This window comes from Anolis carolinensis, chromosome 2 (assembly GCF_035594765.1).
Source record: "Anolis carolinensis isolate JA03-04 chromosome 2, rAnoCar3.1.pri, whole genome shotgun sequence".
NCBI classification, from domain to species: Eukaryota; Metazoa; Chordata; class Lepidosauria; order Squamata; family Dactyloidae; genus Anolis; species Anolis carolinensis.
In genome coordinates, this window is record NC_085842.1 from 146,746,478 (window position 1) to 146,759,473 (window position 12,996).

At 43.5% G+C, this 12,996-nt stretch overlaps 1 protein-coding gene across 5 annotated transcripts in view; it reads right to left on the reverse strand.

Annotated features, from left to right (window-relative positions):
• tmc6 (transmembrane channel like 6) overlaps window positions 1-10,218 on the reverse strand; it is a 31,350-nt gene extending 21,132 nt beyond the window's left edge. Inside the window, exons 1-2 of one of the 5 annotated variants that reach the window (XM_062970755.1) lie at window positions 10,124-10,218; window positions 3,112-3,498 (exon numbers count right to left, since the gene is read on the reverse strand). In XM_062970755.1, coding sequence (XP_062826825.1) covers window positions 3,112-3,167 — 56 coding nt within the window. In that variant the 5' untranslated portion in view covers window positions 3,168-3,498; window positions 10,124-10,218. The other 4 variants (XM_062970754.1, XR_010002953.1, XM_062970756.1 and 1 more) reach the window with 4 other exon arrangements.
• Between the last annotated feature and the right edge of the window lie 2,778 nt (window positions 10,219-12,996).

Genomic DNA, 12,996 nt, shown 5'->3' on the forward strand with positions numbered 1-12,996 from the left:
CAGGTATGAGTTTGTGTACAAGAAGAGCAGGGCATGGGTCTTGAAAGGTTGTAGCTTTAAAGAAACTAAAGGCTACTCCAAACATTACAGTAAAAGCAGACACACAGTCGCTGCTTCCAGTTCAGAGCAATAAAAGGTAATTAATGTATCCTTAGTCAGTTGTTGCTTTTTTATGTCCATATTTTCTTATATACAGCAATGGCTAATGAAGCTTCCTGTTATATACTCCAATTCTGTGTACTGAGTGGCGAAAACAGTACATAGCTATCTGAAATGACGTGAGAGAAGCCTCCCACAGGATGATAAAACATCAAACATCCGGGCATCCCCTGGGCAACCTCCTTGAGGTCCAATTCTCTCACACCAGAAGCAACTTGCAGTTTCTCAAGTTGCTCCTGACACGGAAAAAACATCTGAAATATTCTGGGATGGGGGAAGCACTTTTCTGTGAACATATGAAGTAACTCCAAGAGTAGATGAAAGTAAAAAACCTCACAGACACCCACCACACAACCTAGGTGTAGGGCATTCTTCCTTCAGCCTAATGGGAATATTAGTTGAGATAGGACAGTACAGAAAAATGAGGCCACAATGAACCTCAAGGTTCAATAGCTTTAGATTTGGTACTGCTGAATGCCATCAAGTCGCTTTCAACTTATAAGAACCCTTTCATTGGGTTTTCTGAGATTAAGAATATCTGATTTGCCAATGGGTTTTCATGGCCAAACAGGGATTCGAACCATGCTCTAAAAAGTCATAGTCCAATGCTAAAACCATTATGCTAAAAGTTTCTGAATGAACACTCTTCAGGAAAAAAGAACCATTTTGGGAATGAAAAATGCTTTTTTCAGCCCCGTATCATGCTGCAAGTCCCTAGAAATGCAACTGGAACCCACTCAGGGAACTAAGCCAAAGGTGGTACCACTGCCCCCTTTTCTTCTGTCCAATTGAATGCATCTTAAGATATAACATAATTGTTATGTTTGGTAGAGTTGCAGTGTTGGATTTTCCCAGGCCCTAAAGGCTTCTGGACTGAAACTGTGACTTAGATCCCTTCCACACTGCCCCTATCTCCCAGGATCTGATCCCACATTATCTGCTTATGCCAGATCGTCTGGCAGTGGAATCCAGTTTAAAGCAGATAATCTGGGATCAGATTCTGGGATATAGGGCAGTGTAGAAGGGGCCTTAGAGACAATTCCATAATTAAACAGTATACACTAAGTTCTTACCACAGTTGCTCACAGAAAGATAACATATTTCTTGTTTGGGAATCAAAACTGAAATCTTAGCTAGAGGGGCTGTTTGGAGATAGGTTTTTCCTTCTCACTTACTTAGGAAGACAGAGAAAGGAACATTTGTTCAGGCTCGCTTGCCCTGGTGCTGTAACAACTGGGAAGGAAGGCGGGAACTGGGTAAATAAATACCCAGCTGTCCTGGAGAGCTTTCACAACTTGTAATGAGAAATCAACAAAGTTTTGTGACTTATTGTAAAGTGATGCTCTACTAAGTGCCCTGGTGATTTGCACAGAGCCATTTTTGCTTTTGTCTAACAAGAATGTGCTTGTGTGAATCCCATCTGGAGATGACACAGGAAAACTAAAGACGAGATCTGGCAGTCCTAATGTAAGTGTTTTCCTCCAGAGTACAGCCCTTAGCCATATGCTCTACAGATCCAGTTAGGGTGGACAATGTGAAACTCCATGATCACAGACAACAGGCACACCAGAGATCTGTGTAGAGACAATTTAGACAACACAAATATAAACAAGAGAGCAAGGATTATGAGAATTCCTTAGTTTGATTAAATAAATCTCTGTAAACCATTTCTCTGTGTGTACCATCTAAAGTCCACAGTTGCAGAAACCTTCTCAACTCAGAACTTTACTGTTTATGGGAACTGTGATGCAATCTACTTCTATCAAAAGATCAAAAAGCTAATGAAACAATGGGATACTTTGCACTGTTTTGGTATCAGAATATTCCGATGACTGCGGCACTCTGAGCATGGACAAAAACTACAGTTTTGAGTAATCGTTTTTTTACTGTGGATCACTAACTTTGTACTTCCTCTGACTGACTCATTGAAGACAACATATTAGAGCAAACAGTCCAATTATCATGCCCAATAAAGACTTTTTTGTCCTCTGTCCTTTTTTTTCCCATCTTAAGTCTGCATGGATACAAGTGGACGTGCCTCTTCTACGCACACACAGGAAGAGTCTAAAAAGGCAAAGAGGCCTCCGTGCTCCAGCATTCCCATCCCCTGTGTGGGCTGTTTCTTTCTATGGTGAAATTCTGACCTCTTATCAAGTAAAAACAAACATGTCTGTCACACCCAATTTTACAGTCTTAAACTACTATATGTGTGCTCCAATGTTTCTGAGTAAGTGTCATAGTGCATTTCCTGCTCTTCTTGAATGTCTTCCTCTTTCAGATTGTCAGCAATCAGGATGCTATGCTCTAAATAGATAAGGAATTTCATCTTCTTGGTTAGTTTTTGCTTCCTAGGAGTGTGGGGATATTATTTATTTATTGAATTTATATCCCACTCTTCCTTGAGTGACCTCAAAACAATTTACATAACTTGTTTCCTTTCCACTTTATCCCATATAAAATAGATTAGGCTGAGAGAGAGAGTGACAGACCCAGGATTAAGATGTGCCTTAATCCGGTAGGGACTAGAACCAGCAACTCTCAAGTCTCAGTTTAATTCTATGTGTCTTACTATGATACCGCACTAGCTGTTTGACTCTCAGGCCCCTTCTACACTGCCATATAAACCAGATGATCAAAGCAGATAATCCACATTATCGGCTTTATATGAGTCTACACTGCCATATAATCCAGTTCAAAGCAGATAATCTAGATTTTATATGGCATCATAGAAGCGGCCTCGGAAATCTCTGGTTAAGAGTGTCTTGGAACAGCGTCATCTGATTTTTGGCAAAATAGAAGTATTTCAAAGGAAAGAGGTACTACTAGATTAATTTTTTCTAGTAATTAAGGTGCATTGCACTAGTCATATACCACATTTTAGTGCTTATCTAGGTCACAGAAAAGCAATCTTACAAATTTAGTACTCATAACATGAGACTGAAGTACACTCACCTCTTAGCCTCATTGTTCTCAGGAGCATGAAATGTGAAAGTCACCGTGTGGGACATCCTGAAGTCTCTGCTTCACAGTTAGTGACTACTAATTTGCTTCCCTCCTTATTTTGATTTCTGAAGGTATGTCTCAGTGCAGGTTAAAGAACAAGCCCATCATCATCAGATGAAACTGCTTCCGCTGCCGAGCTTCTGCATCATCAGAAGTTTATACGATGCTGAGGACAGGATGTCTGCTCTTACAATTTTCCACCCCCTTAGTCGACAAAGAAGGGCTCAGAGACTGCTTGCAACATTTGAGCCTTTGCAGAAATGCAAAGCTATAGTCACTTCCCTCCGAATGGTCAAAAGTCTGTCATACCAGCGATCCACTCAGGGGGCAAACATACTGTGGAAGAGAAAGGAAACAAGCAAGGTTGAGACAAAGTTCGGTCTGGTGCACTGACCTTGCTCTGCATTTCAGAACTCAGATAACACAAACACAACTGCAGGAAACAGGACTTTGTTTCCACCCCTCAGAGTTGAAGAGCTGAAGGGAGGAAAAAGGAGTTTTGGTATTTCCAAAAATGAATGGGAAGCCAGTGGCTGGTAGAGAAAGTGGCAGGCGACCCGCAAGTGCTTCTCTTGCCTCCATGGTTCTAGCCTGAAGACCAATAGAGATGAAGTTTCTTGTGCTTATCTCAGCCCCAGCTGTCCCAACATATTATCAGGGAGACTGGGGCTGTTGAATACACAAGGGCTGGCTGATCAGCACCAGAGCACAAGGAATGTCCAGCCCCTGCATTCTTGGGGGTGGAGGGAACACAGCCCCCTCGTCACTCACTCGCTGGTTGAAATCGCTTCCTCATTAACATGGCACTTGCTTCAAATGGCAAGCCAACAAGGCAAATGCTGTTTCCTGGCTAACAGGAAACTTGCCTTCACCGCATTCTGTCCTGCCGCAAATCCCTGAAAAGGTCCGTAGCTATTGGCAGGGTATGAGCAGGTTGAAAAATGGAGGATAATTTGGATGCCGGCAGTATACTTTATACCAGATTTTTAAAAATCTATGTTGCCTGGAGCCAAGAAGCCACTTAGTTTACCTTAGAGTGCTCTGTTCAACAAGAGTTGTAACACAGTTTTACTTCAAAGGACATCTTATTTTGAGAGCTTTGCACAGGGAACATCCCTATTTCATAAGTCTGGATCTGAGAACTCAGAAAATAACTCTCTGGTACAGTTCACTCACCCCAAATACCTGAAACTATTTGTAATAGCAAAGCTCATGGTTTGACTTGTTTAGAAGGATACCATAGACTCATACAGGAAGACCCAGAAAGGTTCACAAACATTTTAGGGAGATATATTTTGGAGTGTGGGTAAGTGAAATCATGGATGTTGACTCCATGGGTACAGTTAGTTTTAAAAAAAGGTAAATGTTTTCCCCTGACATTAAGTCCAGTCATGTCTGACTCTGGGGTGTGGTGCTCATCTCCATTTCTAAGCCAAAGAGCCGGCGCTGTCCGTAGACACCTCCAAGGTCATGTGGCCAGCATGACTGCATGGAGCGCCATAACCTTCCCGCCGGAGCAGTACCTATTGATCTACTCACATTGGCATGTTTTCAAACTGCTAGGTTGGCAGGAGCTGGAGCTAACAGTGGCCACTCATGCCGCCATCAACTATATAATATAAACAGATAGGAAGTCTAAAAACCATTAAATTCATATAGTAGGTGCTTATCTAAACAGGGAAGTCATAACTCAACATGGGACAGAATATGATAACAGAAGATCCCTCAGTGAAGTCACTGAGACTTCTGTGTTTTCATCAGCCATGCTTCTGTGGTCATTGAGACTTTAAAAAGGACAAACTCTCTTTTAGATCTTAGGGTTTGGGTTGGCTAAGACATCAGAAGACCACTCCCAAAGGACACTTAATGTAAGCCATCTAGGACTTGAAGAAACACCACCAACAAACTGTGCTCAAAAAGAAACTGGTAACTACCGAAGCCCTTCTTGGAAAGTGGTGACATAATCTCAGAAGCCACAGCCCACCTGCTTTGTCACTGTTGCATTCTGGGCCAGATTAATTTTCTGAACACTCTTCAGAAGGAGCCTCATGTTGAGTGTGTAATCCAGTCAAAACATTACCAAAGTGCGAGTCACCACAGCCAACACTGACCTCATCAGGAATGGATGAAGTTGGTGGACCAACCTGAGCTGGTCAAAAACTCTTCAAGTTATAGCTACAGGCTGGCATCCAGGAGCAAAGCTGACCTGAAATGCTCCAAACTGAGAACTATCTTGTTCAAGGGGATAAGTGGGTACCATCCCATCCAAGATTAAATTGATATGGCAGAACTCATGAACATGGAGAGCCAGTTGTGCACCTTTATTCAGCCCGAGTCTAGGTTTTTGTTTCCTTTATATGCAGACACAGAAAAATAATCATTATAGGTGGTATATCATATACAGCCACCACTGAGAATTAAGGGGTTAACTGTGGCACACCCATCCTCCCCCCCTAGCACCAGGAACTGGAATTTCAGAGTGCTTTGTTCATGTGCCCTGCAGGCAAGTTTATGTAGATAGATGGGTTGGGCTGGTTTTAATTTTACACATTTTAGAAACAGCTTTGTATTAAAAAAAAACACATACACAGAGATACATTGTCATGCATGTTGCCAATGTTGTAGAATGACCCATTTCATTGAGTATATATCACATAGTAAAACAGAAGAATATACAACTGACCGATAATGACTGGCACAAAATTATAAGCTTTTCTGTTAAAAAACGAAAGAAAGAAAAGAAAAGAAAGGGGGGCTTTCCTTGTAGGAATTAGAATAACAAAGGGCCCTTCCACACAGCCATATAACCCAGAGTATTAAGGCAGAAAATCCCACAATGTCTGCTTTGAACTGGGATATCTGAGCAGATAATGTTGGATTTTATTCATAAGATGAGATCATGGCAGATAAAATGGAAACACAGCACTATGACCGTGTGGTCTTAAAGGACCCTAATAGCTCAACAGGACTAAACACAGCAACCAGAATGGTTTCTTAGCTGCAACAGGTTAGATATGTGGAGGGGGACAGAACTAGATCTGAACACAGAAAACTCTGAACAGGGAGCCTGTTGCTCTCCGAATATTTCAGATTACAAGTTTCACAGTCCTTTATCATTGGCCATGCTGGGTGAAGGAGAGAGCCAGCGTGGTGTAGTGAGTCATGTGTTAGTTAGACTGTAACTATGGAGATTAGGGTTCACTCTACCATGGAAGCCTACTGAGTCCCCTTCTACACTGCCATATAATCCAGATTATTTTCTTTGAACAGGATTATATAGAAGTGTAGACTAATACAATCCAGTTCAAAGCAGATAATGTGGATTATCTACTTTGATAATCTGGATTATATGGCAGTGTAGAAGGGGTCTGAGTGATCTTGGGTAAGTTATATTTTCTCAGCTGCTGGAAAGCAAAGGCAAATTTGCTCTGAACAAATCTTGCCAAGAAAACCCCTTAATAGGGGCACCTTAGGGTCACCAAAAGCTGAAAATGAACTAAAGGTACATCACAACAACAACAACAGCAACAGCAGAAGCAACAACAGCAACAACAACAACAACGCTGAGTGTGACATTTGAGAATTAAAGACTATGGCCTGTTCTACACTGCCATGTAATCTAGATTATCAATGCACAAAAATCCACATTATCTGCCTTGAACTGGATTATATGAGTCTACATTGCACTGTAGAAAGGGCCTATATCAAAAGACAGGGCATAAGTTCACAATCTCTGCCCTATGAGAAGACCAAAACAGCCCTGGTCTTGTCACCTTGTAAGGCAAAGAGAGCGAAAAACGTTCATGGATCTGGGAGCCAATTTTCTGTGTAGGGATTCCCAGGAGACCTGTACACATTGCCACAAATAGCAAAAATAAAACAAACACAGCTGGAAGGCCATTCTTGGTTTTTAACTATTGGACGGTTTGTGTGTGTGTCAAATTGTACTGGGGTATGGGGGCTGCAATCCATTTAAAAATATCAATTGCTTCTACAGGAGAACTTCCTGAGTGGCCATTCAGGAAAGCCCAGGGAGATAGTGTGTGTATGGGCAACAAAAATAGTGCATTCTTCCTATCCCACAAAAAGGCCTGTCTACTTGGGTATCATACACACACTGCCTGGTGCCTTTCCACTGCTACATACTGATCATAGTGGGTGGAGGTAGTTTGGTTTGAGTTTATCTCCAGTGAGACAACGTGGGCAATATAGTGGAAATGCATAACCTCCTTCAGTGAGTGGTATGTGATTTCAGAAAACTGATCCTTCCTTCTTCCAAAGATACTTCTTCTTTTGCCTGTCCAACACAACAGCTCTTAAGGAAGGGTGTTGAAAGCTGGCTCCCATTCTTCCCACACAAGAATCTTCAGATAATTGACTCGCTAACAAAAGTCCATCTTAGCGCTCTGGTTTTGTCCAGCTTCCAGAGTTAGGTTCAACCTACCTCTAGAGCAGAGTTTCTCAAACTGTGCTCCTCCAGACAGGCCTGTAGCGAGGGGGGGGGGGTTAGGGGTTCAATCCCCCCCTCCGAAAATGTTCAGGTTATAAAAAAAACCTGGTTTACTCATGAATTTTAACTGGTTAACCAAATCCCCATGATAGTCTATGAGACGCAAAACATTAAGAGTCCCTCCAGGCACTATCTCAAGCAGATATTGGCAGGTTTCTAGCGGGGTGTGTGTGTGTGTGTGCTAGGGGTTCATCCTCCCCCCCCCCAAAAAAAATTTCAAAACCCCTCCCGAAATTTTGTTCTGGCTACGGCCCTGCCTCCAGATGTTTTGGACTTCAGCTGAGCATCCCACAGAGGCAAGCTTCCTTGATACATTATAACTTTTCCCCTTGCTCTCCCAGTGTAGCTATTTCTGTGATAATGGAAAGGCTGCATGCCCAAGGCTTTCTGCTCCTCCTGTGCCAGGCAATACAGCCTGCAGTTTCATCTTCCACCCTTCCCCCTTTTCCATTCCCTCCCTCCTCCTCCAGGACGTCCCAATAGGATTCAGGAAACCTCACTCAACCACAGTTCCCCCTCCTTACATTGAGTGCTGGAAACCTCAGCCTATTTACTCAGAAGCATATTTCTTGAAAGTATATTTGGCTTTGGACCTGGATTCAGAAGTGACTCCAGTTAGGAGAGTGGGTGAAATGTCAAGCCCGGCTACCTCTACTAAAGAAAAATATGATTCATTTTAAGGTCATAATTAAAACAAAGTTTTCAAAGCTTTCTTGTATCTGAGTCTTCTCTATAATCAGGAAAGCTATATTTTTCATCACAATAAGATATACTGTAGTTAGCATACTAGAACTATCACCCCTTCTGTGGACTCCAAGTAAATAATGCCACTCTGGTTATTGGGTGCCTTCAAGTTATTTCTGACCTTTGGCAAGCTTCAGGCAAACCTATCACAGGATTTCCTTGACATGATTTGTTTATAAGAGGGTTCCCATTGCTTTCCACTATGGCTGAGACAGTGTGACTTGCCCAAGGTCACTCAGGGGATTTCATGGCCAAGTGAGGAATTGAACCCTGGTCTGAAGAGTCCCAGTCCAATGCCCAAAGCACAAAGGGCCCTTCCACACAGCCCTGTATCTCAGAATATCAAGGCAGAAAATCCCACAATATCTGCTTTGAACTGGGTTATATGAATATATCCCAGTTCAAAGCAGATAATGTGGGATTTTATTCAGCCATGTGGAAGGGGTTTAGGGGCCCAGAATATCCCAGAAAATCCCACAATATCTGCTTTGAACTCAGTTATCTGAGTCCACACTGCCATATATCCCAGTTCAAAGCAGATACTGTGGGATTTTTTAGGTTATATGGCTATGTAGAAGGGCCCTAAGTTTCACTTTGCAGGAACGTCTGATCAAAATAACAGCACACAAAAGGGTTGTTGTATGTTTTTCGGGCTGTATGGCCATGTTCCAGAAGTATTCTCTCCTGACGTTTCGCCCACATCTATGGCAGGCATCCTCAGAGGTTGTGAGGTATGGAGAAAACTAAGCAAAGAGGTTAATATATATCTGTGCGAAGTCTAGGGTGAGAGAGGTCAGTGTGAATGTTGTAGTTAATCACCTTAATTAGCATTGAAAAACTTATCGGCTGTCTTCTTCCTGCCTCTGGGGCATCCTTTGTTTAGAGTCGTTAACTGCCCTTGGTTGATTCATTTCTGGAAATCCTCTATTTTCAGAGTGCTGCTTTTTATTTACTGTTCTGATTTTTTAGTTTTTTAATACTGGTAGCCAGATTTTGATCATTTTCATTGTTTCCTCCTTTCTGTTGAAGTTGTCCACATGCTTGTGAATTTCAATGGCTTCTCTATGTAGTCTGACAGGATAGGTGATTAAAGCCTTCGACAACACACAGCACACAAAAGCTTTCACAATTGTTACGGTGACTCAAGAGCCACTCTTTTGCCTAGCAACATTACTTGTTTCCTTTCAGAAGCCTTTAGATTCACACTTGCCATAGACAATAGACAAGAGTCCTTTTCCCACCCTGGACCTTTCACAGATATATAAACCCCATTTGCCTAGTTTCCAGCAGACCTCACACCCTCTGAGGATGCCTGCCTTAGATGCAGGCGAAATGTCAGGAGAGAATGCCTCTGGAACATGGCCAAACAGCCCGGAAAACTGACAGCAACCCATGATTCCGTCCATGAAAGCCTTCCGCAACACAGGCTCCCACGACTCCACCACACTGAGCCATGGCTGGAACCCAAAAGGGCGCTGACGTCACCAGCCCCCCGCTGCAGATCGCAAGGCAAAAGGGAAACGTGAGATGGCTCACCAAGTCCAGGAAACGGCCCGTGTCCCAGTCCCACCAGTGAGGGACGGTCCGCCTTTCTCCCCCAGCCTTTGTCTCCCACCTGGCGACTTCCTCTTCCAGGAGCGTTTCTACCTAAGAGCCCGAAAACTTTTCCTCCAAGTTCCAGCCGCCAGACCGCACCCCGTGCCTCACCTGCGTTACAAAGGACGCTGGGAGTTGTAGTCCTCGGGCTTCTGAAGCCGCTCCCTCGCGCCTTCGCTTCTGGTTTCATAGAAAGGAGAAGAACCTGCTTGCAAAGAGCCCGCCGGTTTCCTTCGTTCAAAGGAGCTGCTTGCGCACCGGGGAAACGCACCTCCGAGTTCTCTCCCAAAAGAATGACTGGGTTGCTGTGAGTTTTCCGGGCCGTATGGCCATGTTCCAGAAGCATTATCTCCTGACGTTTCACCAACATCTATGGCAGGCATCCTCAGAGGTTGTGAGGTATATTGAAAACTAGGTCAGTGGGGTTTATATATCTGTGGAAGGTCCAGGGTGTATTAAAAAAAACCTATAAAATCAGGACAGTAAATAAAGAACATCACTCAGAAAATGGGAATTCGAGGCATGAAATAATCAGGGCCAGCTAACACCTCCCAACAAAGGATTCCCCCAGGCAGGAATCAGCCAGGCTTTGAAGCTGCAAGGCTTTTCAATGATTAATCACAACATGCCTCCAACAGACAAGAGTTCTTTCTCCCACCCTGGACCTTCCACAGATATATAAACCCCACTAACCTAGTTTCCAATATACCTCACAACCTCTGTGGATGTCTGCCGTAGATATGGGCGAAACGTCAGGAGAGAATACTTCTGGAACATGGCCATAAAGCCTGAAAAAATCATAGCAATCCAGCAAACACATTTTTACACTCTACTTTCTCTCTTTGATGATTGGGGAACCTGAATGTTAAAATTTTATGCAAATAATAACCAAAGCTGAGGAAAACATATATAGGTGTTTGTATTGTCTCAGTATCCCTTCTCTGAAATGCTTGAGACCAAAAGTGTTTGGGATCTTGGATTTCCAGCCCCTAAACGTTGGAATACCTGCATTTGCATATACTGTACTTACATTATGAGATATCTTGGAGAACAGATCCAAGTCTGGCTATGAAATTCATTTCTGTTTCATATACACTTCGTACACACAGCTTAGAGATAATTTTATACAATATTGTTAATTGTCTCTGAAATAAAGTTTGTGCATATCAAAAAGCAAGGATGTTACTCTCTCAGTCACCTATATGAACAATTTTAGATTGTGGAATATCAGATATCAACTTGCTTGTATAGTCCATCTTCAGGTGTCTTTACGTTTCATATGCTGTAAAGAACATGGCAATATGTTTCTTCCAGAGCTTGATATTTTTAGACTATAATTCTTCCAGAATCATCAAAGGCTTTCATGGCCGGAATCACTGGGTTGCTGTGAGTTTTCTGGGCTGTATGGCCATGTTCCAGAAGCATTATCTCCTGACGTTTTACCCACTTCAGTGGTAGGCATCCTCAGAGGCTGTCATCAGTGATGGACTGGATGAGGGCCAACAAACTGAAACTAAATCCAGACAAGAATGCTGGTCAGTCGTAAGGCGGATCAGGGTGTGGGATTACAACCTGTGTTGGATGGGGTCTCACTCCCCCTGAAGACACAGGTTCGCAGTCTGGGGGTGCTCCTGGACTCATCGTTGACTCTGGAACCCCAGGTGTCGGTGGTGGCCAGGAGCGCCTTTGCACAGCTAAAACTTGTGCACCAGCTGCGCCCATACCTTGAGATGCCGGACTTGGCCATGGTAGTCCACACCTTAGTAACATCCCGTTTGGAATACTGCAACGCTCTCTACGTGGGGCTGCCTTTGAAAATAGTTCAGAAACTACAGCTAGTTCAGCAATCATAGAATCATAGAATAGTAGAGTTGGAAGAGACCTCATGGGCCATCCAGTCCAACCCCCTGCCAAGAAGCAGGTAGGTTACTAACTGGAACCCCGTACAGGGAGAGAACCACTCCCATGTTGCGGCAGCTCCACTAGCTGCCAGTCCGTTTCGAAGCTAAATACAAAGTGCTGGTCGTTACCTATAAAGCCTAAACGGCTGAGGTCCAGGCTATTTGTCAAATCGCATCTCCCTGTATAGACCATCTCGGGCACTTTGGTCAGTGGAGAAGGCCCTGCTCTCAGTCCCACCCCCGACACAAGCGTGGCTGGTTTTTTTTTTCTTCTTCTTCCTGTCAGGAGCAACCGGAGTTGCTTCTGGAGTGAGAGAATTGGCCGTCTGCAAGGACATTGCCCAGGGGACGCCCAGATGTTTTTTTCTCTATGTTTTACCATCCTTGTGGGAGGCTTCTCTCATGTAACCGCATGGAGCTGGAGCTGATAGAGGGAGCTCATCCGCGCTCTCCCCGGGTGAGATTCGAACCTGGCAGCCTTCAGGTCAGCAACCCAACCTTCAAGTCACAAGGCTTTTATCCCCTAGGCCACCAGAGGCTCCAGCGCGGCTGGTGGGAACAAGAGAGGGGGCCTTCTCCGTGCTCGCCCCTCCATCTCTGGAACTCCCTCCCTAAAGAAATTAAAATGCCCCCCACCCTCCTCTCCTTTAAGAAACTGTTAAAGACACATCTATGCACCTTAGCATACGGAGAGGAGGAGGACTAACATAACTGCCACCCCATAGCAGCTATGGTCTAAGTGAAAGTAAAACAAGGACTGACTGTCATGTTTAAATTTATTGTTTTTCTAATGTGGAATTTTATTATAATGTGTATGTTATTGTCATTTTATACTTTTAATATTAATGAAGAAATTGTGGCATTGAATGTTTGCCGTTTATATCTACGTTAACCGCCCTGAGTCCCTCGGGAGAGAGGGTGGTCTAGAAATATAGTTTTATTATTGTTGTTGCTGTTGTTGTTGTTGTTGTTGTTGTTGTGAGGTACTTCACAATCTCTGAGGATGTCTGCCATAGATGTGGGTGAAATGTCAGGAGAGAATTCTTCTGGAACATGGCTATACAGTCCAAAAAATCTTCCAGA